The sequence below is a fragment of the Mus caroli genome, unplaced genomic scaffold (assembly GCF_978045245.1).
Source record: "Mus caroli unplaced genomic scaffold, Mus_caroli_1 scaffold_17, whole genome shotgun sequence".
NCBI classification, from domain to species: Eukaryota; Metazoa; Chordata; class Mammalia; order Rodentia; family Muridae; genus Mus; species Mus caroli.
Genome location: NW_028227272.1, coordinates 56059000 through 56080549, shown reverse-complemented (window position 1 = coordinate 56080549; position 21550 = coordinate 56059000). Strand labels below are relative to the sequence as shown.

The 21550-nt window shown below is 35.6% G+C and overlaps 2 protein-coding genes across 2 annotated transcripts; both read left to right on the top strand.

Annotated features, from left to right (window-relative positions):
- The first annotated feature begins 9217 nt into the window (after nucleotides 1–9217).
- Nucleotides 9218–10147, top strand: LOC110311702 (olfactory receptor 5H2-like). The gene has a single exon (XM_021185176.2). It carries the CDS (start codon nucleotides 9218–9220, stop codon nucleotides 10145–10147), a length of 930 nt encoding a protein of 309 aa, XP_021040835.1.
- Nucleotides 10148–19736: 9589 nt separating this feature from the next.
- On the top strand, nucleotides 19737–20660 carry LOC110311686 (olfactory receptor 5H18-like). The gene has a single exon (XM_021185154.3). The coding sequence runs from the start codon at nucleotides 19737–19739 to the stop codon at nucleotides 20658–20660; it is 924 nt and encodes a 307-aa protein (XP_021040813.1).
- Nucleotides 20661–21550: the final 890 nt, after the last annotated feature.

The following is a 21550-nucleotide window of genomic DNA, read 5'->3' as shown; positions in this document are numbered from 1 at the left end:
CTAGTTGTGTGCTGTAGATGGTGTTTTAAAATGCTGAACAATCAAACCTTAATTTGTATATTAATAGTCAATGCTATATCTCTGAGCTCACAATTGCTTAAGATTGTTTGTCCGTCAGATACTATTAATTCTCAAATTTGCAATTGCTTATGCATATACAACTCATAGAAAAAATGCTGTCCTTTTAAGAAGGCAGTTTTTAGACATTTATTAAATTGTCCTAATTGCCTGGACATTTTTAAAACAATGCCAGGATAAATTTATATCTCAGACAGTCCATAGGCCATCCATATAAAATAGATTAGATATATAACCTCATTCTTTATATACAAATAACAGTTATGGTTTAAGATAATATTTTAGTATTCTTAAAAATTGTATATGTATAATTCCTTTTAGTGTCCTCAGTTACTACTTGTTTCCACATAATAGTGTTAATTCTTGAGGACTTTTACTTAATAATTTGCTACAAATAATGCTCTAAATTCTAGTTAATAAATAAATAAATCATGCACATGTGACTCTTAATAACTTTTCAAGCTTTCTAGTTACAACTTAAGAAAAATGATTAGAAGTGCAATTAGTCACTGCCCCTTTACAGCCAAGTATTTAAAATATTTTGTCAACAAGTTATTAATTCAAAAGGTTAGATATTGTAAAACTTTAAAACTTTAACTTCTTTAAAGACAAAAAAGAGAAAAAAATTGTATCCCCGTACATACTATTTAGTGCATTCCCATGCACACTATTTAAATCATACATTTATTTTCAAAATTTAAAATGTAAATGCCAAAAAAATTAATAAATGCTTTATAGTATCTTAAAAGGATCTACTTATTGGCTTATAGATTGATCCTAAACAGCTACCTAATTAGGAAAGAGAAAAACAGGTTCTCTCCACAGAATGCTGCAAAAGCATATTGGTTAATTCGTGTGACAAGCTGGCAGGTAAGTTGACTCAGTGTCCTGATTAAAATGACTAATAAACTAAATTAGATTCATGTTTTAGATCCATCCTTGCTTGCCATTTTTCCAGTTTAGACTAGCTTTAAGTCTTTTTACTTTATGACAATAGTACATCAGAGACTGTATATTCTGACTTAGTGAGCTTAGTTAACTAACAGAGTCATAATGATTGTTCTCTTTTCTTCTGTGTGACCAGTCATTCTAACTCAATCTTAGACTGGTCTAATATTTAGTCCAATATTAGAGATTCCTATATTCTTAATTACCTAGCAAGGTTAATTCAGAGCACATCCTCCACTTCCAGAGAGTCTCTGGCCTAGCTTGTGCCTTGCTAATTTGCAACTGAATATAGTACCCGAACTTTCCCTCCCCCAAAAAGATTTTCTCATTGTCTAGATCTTGTTTTTTTCAAGCAGGTCAATCAACATCCTCCTGCCTGACGCAGTGGGCATACATCCCCGCCCCCAAGAGCATACAGGTGGCGATTGTTTTCATTCTAAGGACATTCCAGCACGTCTCATGGCTTTGGGTCTGATTTGAGATTTAGGTTTATCTAGAAAGGCAGATATTTCTAATACTAGAAGAGATTGGTTTTTATTCTGATAGATGGGCTTAGTCCCTTAGCTGGCCTCTGGTTTTCCATCCTTGGTGTTACTGCAAGGTCCCCTTAGTTTTTCAGGCTGTGGGAATAACAGAGATGAGGAGAATGACTTCCAGCCCCTATTTTAGCCACAAATCGTGGTGTTACTAATGACATAATTCTTGTTTAGGCCTTGCTAAATCTGAGGTTGACAATTCTCCTTTAGGAGCTGCACAATACTCAGAATTGTGCATACTGGTTCGTGATCATACGAATACATTATGGGTATCGCTTGGTGCAAAGATTTCCTGCAGGGGAAGGTCCAGCTTAATGATTTCTGATTTCCCTGTTAGATATACCCAGTTTGGATGGAGGTTGGTATCTATTTCCAGTTACAACAAAAAATATCTTTCTAAGACTCTGCCTCCCCTCCCCAAAAGATACCAAGAGCTACAGGTATGGGTTGTGACAGCACCCAAGGGAGGAATCGGGTCAATTTGTACCCAAGCCAAGGTTAAAAGCCCACTCATCTACGAATGAGAAAATCATTTGATCTCCTCAGTTAAGCATGGCCTTATTAAACTTAATTAATGTGGAGGGAGAGGTTGGAGACCATACTGTTAGAAGGGCAAGCCCTTCACAGCCTCCCACCCTAAAAAAGCCAATTGGCCTTGTACTACAGAGCCGGTCATAACCCCCTTCTCCCTGTTCCCTGACTGTCATCCAAAAATGCAGAGGAATATCCACTCAGTGTTATTCATAATAAACTGCATTTCAAATTCGTTCAATCAACCTTTGCCAGGGATCCAACACCCTACTTAAAATTCAACTAGGAAGTTACCTATTCAGTACTAATTAGCATTATAAAGTCAGAGCCTACAGCCCAGGGCTATTCTTTTAGTTGTTTACTAGGATAGTTTTATCCAGAAACGGTTTACCATAAGAAAAGTTAGGAAATTCCACGGAGACGGGTTTTTTTTTTTAACCCTAAGAATTCAGGCAGAACTATTGAGCATAAATAATTTTTCCCCCCTCAGGCCAGGATTTTCTTTTTTTCTTTTTTTTTAATCTTTAAAAAATCCATTTATTATTTTGTAATAATAGATATTCAAATGGTAAGTTATGTTCTTTTTTAAAATATGTTTTATTATGTATTTTCCTCAATTACATTTCCAATGCTATCCCAAAAGGCCCCCACAGCTCGCCCCCACTTCCCTACCCACCCATTCCCATTTTTGGGCCCTGGCGTTCCCCTGTACTGGGGCATATAAAGTCTCCATGTCCAATGGGCCTCTCTTTCCAGTGATGGCTGACTAGGCCATCTTTTGGTACATATGCAGCTAGAGTCAAGAGCTCCTAATGCTGAGAAGCACCTGAAAAAATGCCTTTTCTTTTTTTTTATTAACAACATGGAGGAGATGTAACATCCCCCATCCTGAATCCTGCTTGCTCAGGGGTGGAGCTTGCTGCTCAATCATTCTGCCACGCCCACTGCTGGAGCTTGCCACTTTGCTGTTCTGAAGACATCATGTGGTCACCCTGCTACTGGACCCCATTATTATTTGGTCGGAATCAGGCCCCCTTCCCCTGCTTCATAACTGCATGCAGAATAGTAAAATTGAGCTTTGATCAGAATGACTGTCTTACCTGCATCTTTCTCTCACTGCCTAGCCCTTCTTCTCTTCCAGGTTTCCAAAATGCCTTTCCAGGCTAGAACCCAGACATGTGAGCTGATGGCCAGACACAACAGGCCACCACTGCCTGACTAGAGCCATTTTTTCTATGATTGTTTAGCATAATAACAGCAGTACATTTCCCCCTAGGACCCACTGGGAACTATGAGAGAGGCTCCAGGAAAAAAGGCAGAGGGCCTTTTACCTCAGGTGCATTTTGTCCCCTGGATTGTTGTTTGATGAGACTTTGTGACTCCTCATTTTGTTTATAAGATTTCTTTATTCTTGTTGGATGTCAGGTCATAGCTACAGAACTCAATCTTCTCTGTGTACCCTGAATCCAGATATGAGCTTCTGCTTTGCTTCTGTGATTTTCCAGAAATAATATAAAGTTATGTGCTAGCAACTGTGTTCGAACTGGTCTGTCTTGAGAAAGTTCTGGGAAAGGGCTGATGTGTCAATATTTAGTATATGCTAACCAATGTTTACTTACAAGTTTCTCTGATCATGCTTTTCTGAACCTAAACCACCTTCCTTGGGTCATTACTTTCTTTATCATATTTGTGTATAAAAGTGCACTGAAACTGAAGTTAAATTGTCAACAGCATTAAATTGTAGTCTGCCCATTTCTTTCAGCCTCTCAGATCCTAGGTCTGCACAAGTTGGCCAAAAGTGTGCAGGAATATAGATGTATATAGCCTCTACCTAGGGCCAGGAGCAGAATGTATACATATGCTCTGTATTAGAGACTCTCTTCATTTGTTCATGATACACTCACCATATTCCATTAATCCTAACTATCTGCAAAGTCTTTCTTCATCATCAAGAGCATTTTATGACCAGAGACCACTTATCCAAGAATATATGGATATATGGGCAGGACAAATTGAACTTGATGGGTGCAAATCAAACGAAACTGACACAAAATTGAATGAAATTGAATGAATAGCAATGGGCCAAGGATCTGGGAGGAGGTAGGGGAAAGGGTTGACTATGATTACAAATGTGTTGCACAAAATTGTCAAAGAACTAATAAAATTATATTTAAAGAAGAAAAATTGGAATATATTACTCTCCCATTACTTTTCCACCAGAGTAATCTTCTAAATTAGAAAAATGCTCTGGTTGTGACCCAGCCTCCAAGTCCTGTGCAATCTCAAACACACTGCCTTAGTGGCCAATTCTTCCTTTTCTTTGTTTCTTTCACTAAAGACATTCACATACATAGTATTTAAGGTTTTTTTTTTTTCCGATAATTTTGTTCTTTCATTCATGGCTTGCTGACAACATTGTCCTTGGGCATCAAATTGCTCTAAAGTAGACTCCTCCTCAGTCCACCCACATCTACTTCAGCAGAAAGTGCGTTTTAACAAGCTCTTCTGGGAATTTAGATGCCAGGCTTTGATGTCTGGAAATGATGGATATATATTCCTCTCTCTACTGCAATCCTGTTCTTACAGTTTTCTTTTTTGTTTGTTTCTCAGCTTTGTCATACAATTACTAATGAACCATTAGTAGAATTGTTTTTAAGACATATTTTGACACATATGTAATTTTATACATGATTATAGAAGAAAGAAAATTTCAATAATGATGAATGTTTGTTTTAATGTGTTGATTAAGTCTTGGCCCGAATATTTACTACTGCAATATGGAAATCATCTTGAGCACTTTTCAGAGTTGATTGCTGTTATGACTGTCTCACCTTCAATGCCAATAGCATCACTTTCCAAAACCATTTAATACAAAATGGCAAAATATGCTTAGGACCATTTCAGAAATTGATGGAAATTTTATCATAATTCCAAGCAACACTCCATTTAATAACTTTTATATAAGTTGAGTCAGGGGCTCAATTTTTAAAACCAAAATGCCTCATTTGAATAGAATGGTATCAAAACACAGGACAACTTGATATTGCTATGAAATGATCATATGAATTTTTTCATTGTTAGTTTTAGGTAATAAACTTGATGTTCTATGTAACAGAAAAATACATTGGATGTACAGTAAAAATTACAATTCCTATCCAACAGTAAACTCTATTCTAAATCTGGCATTTGAAATAAAGTTTTGTGTTGCTTCATACAGTGACATTTGCAGTGCAAACTGCACCAATGTGTTCACCAAAGCTGCAGTGAAAACCAGTGCAAAAAGATTACATACTGTCACAGCTACCTCAGATTCACTGCATATTTTATTTTTTTGAATCGGTTTTAGGGTTATTATACATTTACAAAACCAGTACAACCATGATATATTTCATAAGAATCACAAATTACACTGTAAGAGAAAGAAAGAGGGCTGGAAGGAGGGAAGACTAGGGAGGGAGGGAGAAGGGGGGAAGAGAGAGCAATGTGAACATTGACGTGATCTAGTCATGTTTGATGAACTCAAGAGAAGCACACTATTCTATGCCTTAAAAACATAAAATCATATATTAGTTTGGTTAAACCTGTCAGAGTGTGATAGGAAATAGCACAGTTAAACAATTTCTGTGTCAAAATTAGCCTTTTACAGTAAATAAATATTTATGGTTTTGAAATCAACAGTTCCCAGTGGAGCCAATTTATAATTCTGTCCAATCCTATAGTGTCCAGTAGAGAGTCATCTCTTTGCCTCCAGTGAACCCTGTTGCCCCAGTGGGAATTCTAGTTCATGAAAAAGAATCAGGCAATGGTATAAAGGTTCCTGGATTGCATGAAAGTCACATAAACACAGTTTGATGTACTTAGTCACGAAATTGCCAGACAAATTGTGATGCAGATGGTCATTGCACAGGATACTATTGTCTGTACCATTGTGCTTTTCCCTGCTTTAGAGCACTCAACCCTTTATAAGAACCTTTGCATTTTTAGTTTTTCTTAAAATGGGTAAGAATCAAATAAGTTGTGTAGTGCTCACCATGCTTTCCATAGAAATTTAATAAGGCATTTTAATTCATAAAAATTTACATAGGTTGTGTAAATGGTAGTAGCAACAAAAATTGCCTATATATTTCAATTCATGACTAAATATAAATGAGTAAATTATCTCTAATTGTTATCTTTAATATATTTTAGAAATCTTTTTACCTAACTAAATTTACTTTTAGCTGTTACGTTGGTATTAAACAGCTAGGCTAATTTCATGACTATAATGACTTTTAAATTCTCCTGAAGTAGGGTGTTAACTCAAAATTCAATATGAAATTGTAATGATTCTCAGATAAGCAATTATGATGATTTCGGTAAGAGAGGCATTCTTTAGTTCTGTTTCTTTTTATGTCTTTAAAGTTCAATTTCTTAAGTAGACAATTTAAGTTACATCTACTATTTATAACAATAATATTTATATTATGACTTATTTATATATAATTCATATTTTTTATAAATGTGTGCAGAGTAGACTTTACATATAGAATATGTTCCATCATGTAGTATACCTTGATATATATTTAGATATATGTTTATGTACATATTAATAAGTACATATTGGAAGATGACAAGGATATTTTTGTCTAATCTTTCCTGTATTAATTATTTATTTCCTCTCCACATATCAAGAAATCTGAGAATTTACATCTCTTGGTATGTTTTGAACTCCATGAAAGAAACACTATCCCCACAAAATTACCCTAAAATACAAATTTTTGGCATGCTGTATATCATCTGTATGCAAAATTCATCTGGATCAATTTTATTCTATTCATCAAAATAAGAATAGAATGGAGCCTACAAAATTGTTAGAGAGTAATGTGAATATGTATTCTTAAATCAAATTATTAAGATTTGCAGGAAAATATTTTCTAGTTGTTTTGACATTAAAAAATGCATCATATAAATACAGGGTAAAAAATCTCATCCATTGACCACATACATTCAAATACTCAAACTACATAAAGGTAACAAACTCAAACGTAATGTGTCTGTTTTTAAAATGTATGCTCTAGGGAACATATACTTTGATTTTTTATTTAAAAATGTTCTTGCAAGATCAATAATAATTAATAAACAACAAAGCTAAGACAAATATTGAAAATGAAGCATCAGAACCTTGTTTTTCTCTATGTATTTAAAGTGTGTATTTAAATAATCTTTTATTTACTTATTTAATTTTAATTTGGAGGACTATATTTATATCATTTCCTCTTTCTCTTCTTTCTCCAGATAGTCTCATATTCTCTCTCAAAATAGTCTCATGTATTTAGGGAGATATATGTATGTGTTTATACATACATACATACATACATACGTACATATATATGCATTTATAAACACACACATATATATGCTTGTGTGCATGTCTGTGTGCATTACATATATATGTGTGTGTGTTGTTTATGTAATGTATTATATATAGCGTATAAATTTATATGTATTTAAGTATATATGTGTGTGTTATATGTGTGTGTGTGTACTTTTAAAGAGAAAGAGGCATTCTAAATTTTTTGTCCTATGTTGCTTTCTAACAATACTTTCTCTCCCTTTTTCTAGGTAAATCTATCTTTGTTATGCACTACCTGCTTCTCTTCCACCTTTTCATTTCTTTTTATCTATCCAAGTGTCCCATTCCATGTCGGTTGTGGTTTTTCTCTTGTTAGTGCTTTCCTCTTCTCTCCTCCCACTTTTTTTATACTTTGTATAATCTCTTTTCCTCAGATGTTCTACAGGTAACAGATAGGGCAACAAACAAATGCCAGCTTTCCCCATACTTTTCAGAACACAGAGCATCACTGCATGGCCCTCTCATCCTCATCATTTACTGCTATTTTCTGATTACACTCAGAAAATTACTTTCACCAAGCCATTAAAATTTTCTTAATCTCAACACTCAGGGATCTCTTGCCATTTATCCCTAAATATCCTTTATTTGCCTTATGACACCATATTGATCTGTGTTATTCTTACTAACTTTCTCCCCATCAAATATCTGGTTCACTACTGGTTTGTATTACTACTGTGTCTTTCCTTTGTTTACTTTGAAGTAACATGGACTCTGGAGATCATTGGTTTTAACATAGAAATTCTGGGGTATCAGAGTAATTGGCTGGCAAAACACAGTCAGTCATACTTGGTCACTAGTGTTAAACCTTCAGTAAACTAAAACTACTAAACGTCACATTCATGTAGAGTGATAATGGCTAAGAGAATAGTGTATCTTAATGGTGCAACCCATTTTGAAAAGATCATATTCATAGTCAACAAATATTATTTTCATGCCATTGAACATCAGATTTGTATGTAGGATGTCACTGCATAATAGTAGATTAATATTTCAAGACCTTTCGAATTTATCTGTGTTTATAGTTATCCATGAGGCTCAGAAACATGTTTCAATAACGGTATTTGCATTTAATAGCACCTGGGGAAATTTTATAAAGGTATAGCATTAGATACTTATTTATAAACTCCTAAACCAAGTTATGATCTTACAATCTACAATTTACATATATGTTCCCAGACAACTCTGCAGTACAAAGGAGCCTCTAGGTATGTTAAGAGTTTTTCTATATTATTGACTTTATTTTCCTTACCAGAACCTGATTTTCTCCACTTCCTTATAATAAATTTTGAAAGAAATTCCCAAGTTACTATAGATTGTAAGATTTCACTTTATTAAATTCAAGTATTTGAATTGACTAAGACCCTTCAGTTGAATTTATTGTATAATCTAGATTCTTAAAACCTTTCTTTCCTTGATTATGACCCTATTACACACATACAGAACTTTTACACCTAGCCAACTTGTAATTTCATACACTGCACAGAAAAATTAAAAGATATCTTTTCTTTAAATACATTAACAAGTTCAAATCTTTGTTGGAAAAATGAAGTAATTTCTTCATTATGAAGAAAAGTTTTCATCATATGTAGTGATATAAAATGAAATTTCGTGGACAACCTGATAACTACAGAGTTGTGTTTTAAATTCTACTACCCAACATTTTACTCTACAAATTTTAGTGAATGCTGTGTGACATCAGTCATTTTTCATTTCAGAGACAGCCAATGAAGACATGCAAATGGACAACACAACACTGCTCATACAGTTTGTTCTCTCAGGACTTGTTCATCTGCCCCAGTGGAAAATCCCCCTGTTCCTGCTGTTCTTGGTCATCTATCTCATCACCATTGTGGGCAACCTTGGTCTGATCACTCTCATCTGGAATGACCCTCACCTTCACATTCCTATGTACTTATTTCTTGGGAGTTTAGCTTTTGTGGATACTTGGTTATCATCCACAGTGACACCAAAGATGCTAAAAGACTTTTTTGCCAAGAGTAAACTTATCTCCTTCTCTGAATGCATGATTCAGTTTTTTTCATTTGTAGTGAGTGCAACCACAGAAGGTTTTCTTTTGGCATCAATGGCCTATGATCGCTATGTAGCAATATGCAAACCTTTACTCTACCCAGTGATCATGACGAATAGACTCTGTGTACATCTTTTAATATTGTCCTTTTTAGGTGGATTTATTCATGCTTTAATTCATGAAAGCTTTTTATTTAGATTAATTTTCTGTAGCTCTCACATAATACACCACTTTTATTGTGATATTATACCACTGTTAAAGATTTCCTGTAATGACCCTTCTCTCAATTACCTGATGGTCTTTATTTTCTCTGGCTCAATTCAGGTATTCACAATTACAACTATCCTTGTCTCTTATACACTTGTTTTGTTTTCAATCCTAAAGCACAAATCTATCAAAAGCATAAAGAAAGCCTTTTCCACTTGTGGAGCCCATCTCCTCTCTGTTTCTTTGTACTATGGCCCTCTGTTCTTCATGTATGTGCGCCCTGCATCTCCACAAGTAAATGATGAAGATATGATGGACTCTGTATTTTACACCATCATAATTCCTGTACTGAACCCAATTATCTACAGTTTGAGGAATAAGCAAGTAAAAAAGTCACTGGCAAAATTATTAAGGAGAAATTCTTAGATTTCACATTATCTGTTATGCACTTATTAAAACATGGCAAACTTGTGCAGACTTAATGTGGCTATAATTTGAACATTGTCAAAATATTTTGAAAATGAATCCAATCTAGAATTGTTGTTGTTGTTTTATATGTGTATGTATGTATGTGACGTAGGCATACTTATTTGTGAATTGTTACATTTATTCATGGAAACTTGTGCAGAGACCAGAGGGAGGTCAAATGTCTTGCATAATTGCTCTAATTTACTTTCTTGAGATAGTGCTTTTCCCTGAACCCCGAGCTATAATTTTAACAAGCTAACCACAGTAATCCTCTTCTCCACCATTCACATCACTGTAATTACACGTGGAGCCATGACCTGTTCTTCATTGGAAGCCCTTTCCTATTGACATTTGAATATCATGTTGCTAAGAATGTAACCACAATGTTGATCTTATGTAGCAAGTGCTCTTTCACACTGCACATATCCCAGTCCCCCAGAGCTAGCACTAAATGAACTCTTGTTTATGTATCCATTTCTTTAAAAATATTTGAAATGAATTTTAAATTATCTAAAGACAGTATAGTAAAAATAAATACAACAGAAATCAAATTAAAAATCTTTAACAGGTCTGTACATTATTTATTATGACATAAGTACATTAGCTGTTGTAGTAGTGTAGTTCCTGTAAAATTAATATGAATATAATGTCATCGACAACTTGGAGACTCATAGAACATTTCCATGTTATAATGAGGCAGTGTTATGTCTCTGTAAACAGATACAAACCATGGGGTTGTTGCTAAAAATATGAAAGGTCTTTCATTAAATTTTGTTGGGAAATAATAATTTATACAGCAATTCTACTTGTGTTTTTTTTTTAATGGAACGATAAAGACAATGGAATACAAATGTAAGATTAAGACTGGGCAGGCTGTCAGAGGATGTGCTGTAGTCAGTGTGCTTGGGAGTGTGAGGATAGGCTCATTTTGCTCACCATCTGGGCTGCCCTTGACATTCTCTCTAGTTCTGTTCTTATCACCATCCAGGAAGTTTCAGTAAATCAAAACATTAACAGTTTAAATGACATAAATATGTGAGGGATTTTATTGAGGAAATGTAGTGGTGGAAGATTGGAGAAGTATCAAAATAGCTTAGATTTTTAAATTGTGAATTAACTAGCATTTAAATGGGCTATCTATGAGTTATTAGAATGTATAGTTGAAGAAACTGTATTAAAAATGTATATGAGCTAAGCTCAAACAGTGGTAATATAGGATGTCATAGCCTCCCGTATTTTTTGTTGTTTGTTTCATTTTTTTTTTTTTTTGTCTGTTTGCTTATTTTGGACAGATGGGAAAAATTATGCGAGCTTTATATTTGGGATGACCTTGATTGCAAATGTCATGCACCTCCTGAATGCAGAATAAACGAACCAACTTCAGTCTCACCTCTGTTACATTTTGTTTGTTTGTTTGTTTGCTTGTTTTATCCATACACTTAAATTGGCTATTGAGAACCGTATTTCAGACACTACTCCTCTTTTCTATATACACTGCAAACCTTTTTTTGCAATGTAACAACTTTCTGTTGTTAACCCTTTTCCTTTCCAAACCTTTTTTACCATATGGGTTTTGGATTAAATCTTTCTTGAATAAATTTATGTGAAGATGTAAAGATACAGAGATGTACATATGTATTTGTATGAATTTACAGCTTATATGTGATGTGATCTTATCTGTGAGCATGATTGCATTTTTAGATATATTAAAGCATATTAGTTTCCCACATCCTTTGCTTGATCACCCTGGAATTGTTTGAGGTCCTTTCGTAAGACACAGCAACTTGTTCTGCCATTTGAAATTATTGACAGGTTGTGTGAACTTCAACATATGGGATATGTGGAAGAGTTTGTAAATAAATGCATTAAAAAAAAAAAGATTGTGAGACTCTGATCTCACCCTTTTGCCCCATTTTTGTTCCTGAGACATGAATGGACAGTTTTGTTTCCAAATGCAAGTTGTCCTTGGTGTCAAGTCTCATAAGAAAGGATTGATTAATAACATAGTCAAACCTCTAAACTGTAATATTCATAGATCCTTTCTCTTTATTTTGGCTTTCTTTTTACAATTTTGAAAAAGCTGGGTCTAATTTAAAAGTGAAATTATACATGCTTTTAAGGATTTGATCAATTTTATAAGGCACTTACTATAATCTCAAAGAGAATATTACTAACTTATAGTCTTTAAAAGCTTATTTATTCTTCTTGGATCACATTTGACTTTATATAATACTTAATTTTGGCTACAAACTTGTTCAGATTACAGTTTAAAGTCTTAAAACACTTTCTGTCTTTTCCAACACACAGTATGGTGGTTTGTAGACAGGAAGCTTTAAAGAATGATTCATGAAATTAAAATTCATACTTCATATGAAGATGGAGGAAAGATGTATTGTTCCTCTGTATCACATAATGAATATAGGCAGACTGTTGATTTGGCATAGATGCTTCCTATCAACTTGTCTTTATTCTTTTTAACCAAAAGCAGTATCCACTTATAAAATAGTATTCCTGTTATAACTGAATGCTCCCCTTTAAATATAGATTTTATATATCAGGAAGCTATTCAATCTTAATACTGAATAATAAAAACCATATTTTAACAAATGTTATTATTGTTTTTAATTTGGAGTTGAAGTTTATAATAATAGAGCAGGCCCTATAATCCGTACCAGAACACTCAAAAATCTCAGGAAAGTCTAAACTGCTTTGAGATCACATATACAACTTCATTATTGTATTCAGAAAACATTGTTACCTTGAAGTTATTCACCGTCTTTGTCTCTTTAATCTCTTAACTCCCTCTCCTGCAATAATCTCTGAAAATTAAGAGGCAGAGTATGCTATAGATGCCCTTTGTAAGATGGAGAATTCTGTGGTCTTTTATTCTCTCTCCCTTAAGCATTTGTGTGTCTTGATACTTGCCATACACTGCAAGTTTTGTTTGGTGAGGATTAAGAGAGGAACTAATCTGGGTTCTTTCCAGCATTACTCAGCTATTAAAGAGAATGAATTTATGAAATTCCTAGGCAAATGGGCATCATCCGGAGTGAGGTAACCCAATCACAAAAGAACTCACACAATATGTACTCACTGATAAGTGGATATTAGTCCAGAAACTTAGAATACCCAAAATATAAGATACAATTTGCAAAACACATGAAACTCAAGAAGAAAGAAGACAAAGTGTGGACACTTTGCCCCTTCTTAGAATTGGGAACAAAACACCCATGGAAGGAGTTACAGAGACATAGTTTGGAGCTAAGACAAAAGGATGGACCATCTAGAGACTGCCATATCCAGGGATCCATCCCATAATCAGCCCCCAAACGCTGACACCATTGCATACACTAGCAAGATTTTGCTGAAAGGACTCAGATATAGCTGTCTCTTATGAGACTATGCCAGGGCCTAACAAACATGGTAGTGGATGCTCACAGACAGCTATTGGATGGACCACAGGGCCCCCAATGGAGGAGCTAGAGAAACTAAACAAGGAGCTAAAGGGACCTGCAACCCTATAGTTGGAACAATATGAACTAACCAGTAACACCCCGGAGGTCGTGTCTCTAAGTGCATATGAATCAGAAGATGGCCTAGTCGGCCATCAGTGGAAAGAGTGGCCCATTGGTCGTGCAAACATTATATGCCTCAGTACAGGAGAACACCAGGGACAAGAAGTGGGAGTGATTGGGTAGGGGTGTGGTGGCAGAGGGTCTGGGTGACTTTTGGGATAGCATTGGAAATGTAAATGAAATAAATACCTAATTCAAAAAAAAAGAGAGAGACACTAATCTGAAGGTATAACAACTCACTAGGACTCAGTTTAATACAATGCCAATTTAGGGCAATAATAGTGGTAGATTCTCCCTCTAGAGCTATGATCTGTCTAGCCATAGCTACTCGGTACAGGGTAATACTGATAGGTATGAGTGTCAACACAGGAATTATGGAATGTGACTTAGGTACAATAAAAAGTGATTCATTCCATTATTGCACAGATGAGCATGTCTTATTAGATTGGTTATAATGATATAACTATTGCTCCACATGTTCACTGATCAAGACTGATAATTATATTTATACTACAGCAGTGTATGTAGCACCTTTCAGGACAGTGAAGGCTAGCTGGAAGAGGTGAAGCTTCCAGGGGAGTACCAGCTCAATTTCCCAATATTCTGTGGTTTAAATATGTGCTATTTTAGCAGTTGGGTCTTACCATATTCTGGGGTTAGCCAGAAGCCATGACAATAGCCTTTAATCTTTGTGGGCCTATGGGATCTCACTGTTAAACAACTCCAAGAAAGATAAACTATTCCTGGCACTGGAACTTTTATTTGCTAGCCTGTGGTATTTAATAGGAGTCTTTTTGCCCCATTATAAGGGAACTCACTTAATGTCTCTCTCTCATTCTCTCTCCCTCTCTCTCTCTCTCTCTTTCTCTCTCTCTCTCTCTTCTTTCTCTCGCTCTGTCATATATATATATATATATATATATATGATATATATCATTATATATAAAATATATAATGTACAATATTTTACATATTATTATTATTGGGATGCCTCTATAAACTAAGAAGAATTAGAAGTCTTGGAAAAATACCATTCATAATAACCTTAAGATATAAGATGTTGCTCATATTTTATGTAAATATTGACACAGATATTTATATAAATAATACTTATCATTAACCTGAATATACCTTAGCCCAGTTATAACTAATTATGGTGTACAAAAAATGTCTTGTATGTCAGATAACCCCTAATTCATGACAGGAAACTCAGGTCACATGGTCACATGGAAGCCTGAGGTTGTACATTCAGGCTTGGTGAAGGCCCATGATGAGTGGGGATAATATTTCCCAAAACCTGCCTATTCCTGCCAAAGATTTCAGGGCTTTGCTGCAAACTTATGAGGACCTAAACTGTAATTCATCCACAAGGACTTGTCAGTAACCTCAAACAGTGCCTCCTTCAGCTGTTGCTTCCTGGAGTAACAATAGTTGCTGAGTCACAGGGTCATAACATTGTAAACCTGGCTAGTCTTGCTCTATACATCTTTTTTCTTTCTTCTTTTCTTTCTTTGTTTCTTCCTTCATTCCTCCATTCTTTCCTTCCTCCCTTCCTCCCTTTCTTTCCTTCTTTCTTTTTCTTTCTTTCTTTCTTTCTTTCTTTCTTTCTTTCTTTCTTTCTTTCTTTCTTTCTTTCTTTCTTCCTTCCTTCCTCCTTCTCTCTCTCTCTCTCTCTCTCTCTCTCTCTCTCTCTCTCTCTCTCTCTCTCTCTCTCTCTCTCTCTCTCTCTCTTTTTCTTTCTTTCTGTCCTTTTCTGAGATGCACACAAAAGCTCTGACTTTTCTATCACTTTTCAATGGGCTAATGTAGATAGAACAAATGAGGTTATTTCTGTTCGACATTAAATACTTCTGTGGCTTTTGCTACTTTTTGACATGAGGAAGTGCTAGATGCAGTAGGTCTGTCTGTCTCTATCTCTGTCTCTGTCTGCTCCCTCCTCTCCTCTCCTTCCTTCTTACACTCCTTCCCCCCTCCTCTTACTCTGCCTACCTCACTTCTTTTCTTTCCTCCTCCCTCCATTGCCTCATGAGTTCTCACCTACAAATATGCAATAATAAACTTCTCTCAGCAGCACAATTCTTTGGTCTCTGAATTTCATTCTTTGAACTTTCTCCACCCAAACCTGAAAGCCCAAGGCAGTTTTGGAGGCCATTGAGTTTTCTAACATCTACTCTACCAAACCAGGCTCACCAAGAGAATAGAAAGCTTCCTTCTGAGCTGAAGGGGTTTGCAATCCCATAGGAAGAACAATACCAACCAGGACGCCCCCCACTCCCTCCCTCGAGTTCCTAGGGACTAAACCACCAACCAAGGAGTGACCCACGGCTCCAGCCGCATATATAGCAGAGGATGGCCTTGTCGGGTATCAATGGGAGAAGAGGCCCTTGGTCCTGTGAAGGTCCTATGTCCCACTGTAGGGGAATGCCAAGGCATGGAGGCAGGAATGGGTGGGTGGGTGGGGGAACAGCTTCATAGAAACAGGGGGAGAGGGAGGGAATAGAGGTTTGGGGCAGACCAGGAAAGGGGATAAAATTTGAAATGTAAATAAAGAAAATATCTAATTAAAAAGAAAGAAAGAAAGAAAGAAAGCTCCCTTTCCTGTAGTAGACAGCCCAACACTCCCATATCATTTGTGTACTGACATAAAAAAACTAATCATCTAAAAATATCAGGAGTGTTACTAGTGATCAGAAATAGTATGAGGGGTGATTCCATCTTTTCAAGCTAAGCTTGGGCACTGTGAGTGGATATTCACACAATGTAAAAGTCATGTACCCCCAGGCGGTGATGGCGCAGGCCTTTAATCCCAGCACTTGGGAGACAGAGGCAGGTGGATTTCTGAGTTCGAGGCCAGCCTGGTCTACAAAGTGAGTTCCAGGACAGCCAGGGATAAAAAGAGAAACCCTGTCTCGAAACAACAACAAAAACAAACAAACAAAAAAAAAAAAAGTCATGCAGCCATTATGGACTCCTCACGTGTGTCTAATCCACACTGCGCAGCAGGGCAGTGGTGTGCTGTCTTCAGGGAATGCTTGTTATTGCAGGTGGGACTTTCAGGTCTCTGCTCAAGGATGCCACTGGGTGGATATAAGGTCCAAGGAAAATACACAGTTAGCGGTTTCCCCATGCGTTTATGGAATAAAAGCATCAAAACTGCCATAAGAACTGCTACCAGCCTTCCAATAGCTATACACTGCTAAGTTCTTGGCTGCCTTCAAATTACCAACACTTTTTAAAGACCTCTACGACATCTCTCACAGTATGGGTAAGAGGGATGATTTATGCAATAATATGAATGTATTGTCTAAAGAGTTAAATGCTGTTTAAGTTGTGATTCTTTTATATTTAGCTTACCAGAACTCAGCTTGGTATAAAATAAAATAAGAACAATAAATAATATCTCTATATTTTAATTTTTGTTCTCAAATATGAAGAAATACAGTAGTTTAAAATAATTTGTTTTGCTAGTGATGTTATACATTGAACAGTAAATTTTCTCTTGAACTAAGATACTGATTTTAAAGACCTAAGTAGCTATTGTTCTTGTATATTAATTTTTTCTCATAATTCCAATAAAATGATTACTTTGCCTATTTAATTAAAATTTTTCAGACTGGTTACTTAAATATAATTCCCCTATATTATCAAGTTCTGAGAATACTTTATTTGAAAAAATATCTATATACACAGAGAGAAAGATGCACATATGTAAGGGAGAGGTAAGAGTAGAGGATGTATGTTTCACGAAGGCATACACAACTGATATATATATATATATATATATATATATATATATATATATATATATGTATATAGATATATATATATATATGCACATTTGTGACTATGTGTAAAGAAACACATTCATTTAATGACTGAACATATGGACACCCTATGTATCTCTTGTATAAATATTCAATGTTTGGCTGAATCTTACTCTGCCAGAAAAAAAAAATCACTAGAGATGAAAAAGCTATCAAATAAATCCAGAGTTATATCTAGAGAAACAATTCTAACTTTAATTTTAACATTATAAAGTATGGTTTAAATATGCAAAGAACTATCAATCAAACATGTAAGTGTGTTACTGCAGCACACAGTTTGTGACAGAAAATTTAAATCCAATGCCTTTTGGAAGCAAAAATTTATAAAGAAATATATTTTACATTTTTCAAAAGGAAAATAAAAATACTCAGGACAGGCAGTAATCGAGTAATTAAAGAAAAACAGGCAGAAGAAACTCTAGTTCTCTTTCTCCTTTCATCCAATTTTCCATTTCCTGGGCTTTTTCTCTTCTTGATAACTTCCTTTTATCCACTCTGATTTTTCTTATCAAACATGTTCCAAGATATCAGTTTGCAAATTGTGAAAGAGCAAACAAGCTGCCCATAGCTTGTCCCACTATCTTTGGCTCCCCGAGAACATCTTTCTTCACTGTGGAGTTCCTGATGCCACTCAGTGTCTGCTATTCTTTGGCATTACCTACAGTCTCACAAAGCCTCTAAGTTTCTTAATTTAAGCACTCAGATATCTCTATTGCTTATCCTACTAGAGCATTGGTTTTGATTTCTGACAGTATAATTTTATTTGGTAATTCTTATACCTGTCTTTTCTTTTGGGTCACAATTCTCAACACTCTAGTTGAATTTAGATTAGGTTGTTTAACTGATTAGTTATTTTTTTTAACTGGCAGTATCTTTCTACATATCCCAGGTATAATTTTCATTCTCCCATCCTTTGCATGTGGGGATTACACGTATGTATGACTTGGATCAGGGGTTTTCTGTTCATCTTTTTCAGTCATTTTAAAAATTCATTTATTCCCTTTACATCCCAATATCAGCCTCTCCTCTCAGCACCCACCCAAACAAGTCCTCCCCAGCATTCCACCTTCCCCTTCTCTTTTGAGTCAGGTAATTCCCTTCCCTGTGTCACCTTACACACTATTATCCTGTACCCCAATTCCCACCCTATCCCGACTTCCACACATCAAGTTGCTACAAGACTAAGCAAGTCCTCTCTCACTGAAACAAAATAAGGCTATTTCAGGGTGTGAGAGCCACAGGTAGACAGGAAGACAGCAGGCTCAGGGACAGCCCCTGCTTCAATTTTGGAGATAACCTTCACGAAGACTGAGCTGCTCATTTGCTACATATATTCAGGGGTCTTAGGTCCACCTCATGCTCACTCTTTGGTTGGTAATTCAGTATCTGGGAGCCTCTAAGGGTCCAGGTTAATTGACTCTATTGATCTTCCTGTTGAGTCCCTTTCCTCCTAGGATCCTTCAACCCTTCTCCCAACTCTTCTGTTGGACTCCCCGAGCTCTTTCTAATGTTTGGCTATGAGTCTTTGCATTGCTTTCCATTGACTGCAAGGCGGAACCTCTCAGAGGTTTTCTTTCTAATCTTCCATTTGATTCTAATAATGTCTTAAAGAAATTGTTAGAATGCAGTTAGATGACATGAAAGGACCAAAAGAAATCAAAAATGCCATTAAAGGGAAAACACCATAACCCCAATTCTTTATAGAGCAAGGCTGTTAATATTGTTGCAGAATATCCTGGAGATGCAGGGTGCAGGGGATAAATTATTCATGTTTTTGCTAGGAGGTTTTTTTGTTTGTTTGTTTTAGTCTATGTGAAAAGTTTTTCATTTCTATCTTTTCATAACAAAATCTAAGAAATTTAAGATTGAGTGAACAAATTTGTGAGACAAATACTCTGTCTTTACCCAAGAGCCACTAAGTACAAGGTGGGTAAGAAATTATTTTTATAGATGCTTTTAACTTCTTCCATGTAACTCCTTCAAATGACATTTTTAAAAATATAGAAGTAAAATGTTATATTGATATGCTTATTAGTCTATAACCTTATATGGTATCAAATGTACTCTCCTGATATTTGATTTATAAATCTTGGTGAACATTCTTTTTCATGTGTTTAATTTCAGGGATTATCCATTGAGGATTCAGAAATGAAAAATTCAACTGTGCTGACAGAGTTTGTGCTTACAGGGCTCACAGGATCTCCAGAGCTACAGGTGCCCTTGTTCTTGTTTTTTCTGGTGATCTATCTCATCACTATTGTAGGGAACCTTGGTCTAATCGCTCTGATCTGGAATGACCCTCACTTACATATCCCTATGTACTTCTTTCTTGGCCATCTGGCTTTTGTGGATGCTTGCCTATCATCCACAGTGACACCAAAGATGTTACTCGATTTCTTACAGATGAATAAGATGATTTCCTACTCTGAATGCATGATACAATTCTTTATCTTTGCAATGTGTGTTACTACAGAATGTTTCTTGTTGTCAGCTATGGCATATGATCGCTATGTAGCCATATGCAAACCTTTACTTTATCCAATGATTATGACTAAGAGACTATGTATATGTCTCTTAGTCTTGTCTTTTGTAGGTGGAATTCTTCATTCTTCAATACATGAGGGATTTCTATTACTACTAAACTTCTGCAATTCCAATATAGTACATCAATTTTTCTGTGACATCGTTCCATTGCTAAAGATTTCCTGTACTGACACTACTCTTAATTTTCAACTGTTATTTGTTTTTGCTGGAATAATTCAAGTCCTCACTGTTTTGATTGTTCTTGTGTCCTATACACTAGTGCTGTTTATGATTTTGCAAAGGAAGTCTGTCCAAGGCTTGAAGAAGGCTTTCTCTACCTGTGGTGCCCATCTCTTATCTGTGTCTCTGTACTATGGGCCTCTTCTGATCATGTATGTGTTCCCCGTGTCCCAAGAAGCAGATAGTCAAGATATCACAGACTCTCTGTTTTACACAGTCATAATTCCTGTGTTAAATCCAATTATCTACAGCCTGAGAAACAAGCAAGTCATAGATTCTCTGAAAAAAGTGTTAAAGAAAAAGGCTTAGCCCTCACAAAGGTTTTTTGTTGTTGTTGTTGTTTTGTTTTGGTTTGTTTTGGTTTGTTTTGGTTTGGTTTGGTTTGGTTTGGTTTTTTGAGACATGGTTTCTCTGTAGAGCCCTTGCTGTCCTGGAACCCACTTTGTAGACCAGGCTGGCCTCAAACTCAGAAATTTGCCTTCCTCTGCCTCCCGAGTGCTGGGATTAAAAAGGTGTGGGCCATCATGCCCAGCCCCAAAATTTTGGTTTAGTATTAAAAATGTCACGTTTTTCTCTGTAAGTTTTTTTAATGCTTTAAAAAAAATGTTCAAAGAATTTTGAATTTTAATTTTCTTGTCTTCTTTTGACAATGGATAAATAAAATTTTCAATCATTTTTTTGACTTAATATCATGTGCCTAAAAAAAATATACCTAAAATATTGTTGTCTATGGTGGTTTGCATAAGAAATGGCCCCCAAAGTTCATGTATTTAAGCATTTTGGTACCCAGCTGACAAGACTGTAAATATCCTGGAATTTCTAGGACAACAGATTTGCTGGAAAAAATACATCACTGGGGATGAGCTTTGAGAGTTTGTTGTCTGTTCTACTTCCAGTTCGTTCTCTCTGGTTCCTGGTAGGCTGACAAAATGTGATCAGCTAGCTTTCTGCTTTAGCTTCTGGTTATCGAGATATTATGGACTCGTGGAATTGTAAGTCAAGGCAAACCATTTCTTCTGTAAGTTGCTTTTAGACATGGTGTTTTATCACAGCAATACTTCTGTAACTAATACGTAACATGGAACCAGACATTGGGTATCCATGTAAAGACCCGGACCATCTGTATTCTTATACGTATGTAATACTTTCAAACTTTTGAATATAAAAGTGGTGAAATGCTGAGATTAGCAGGTTATTAC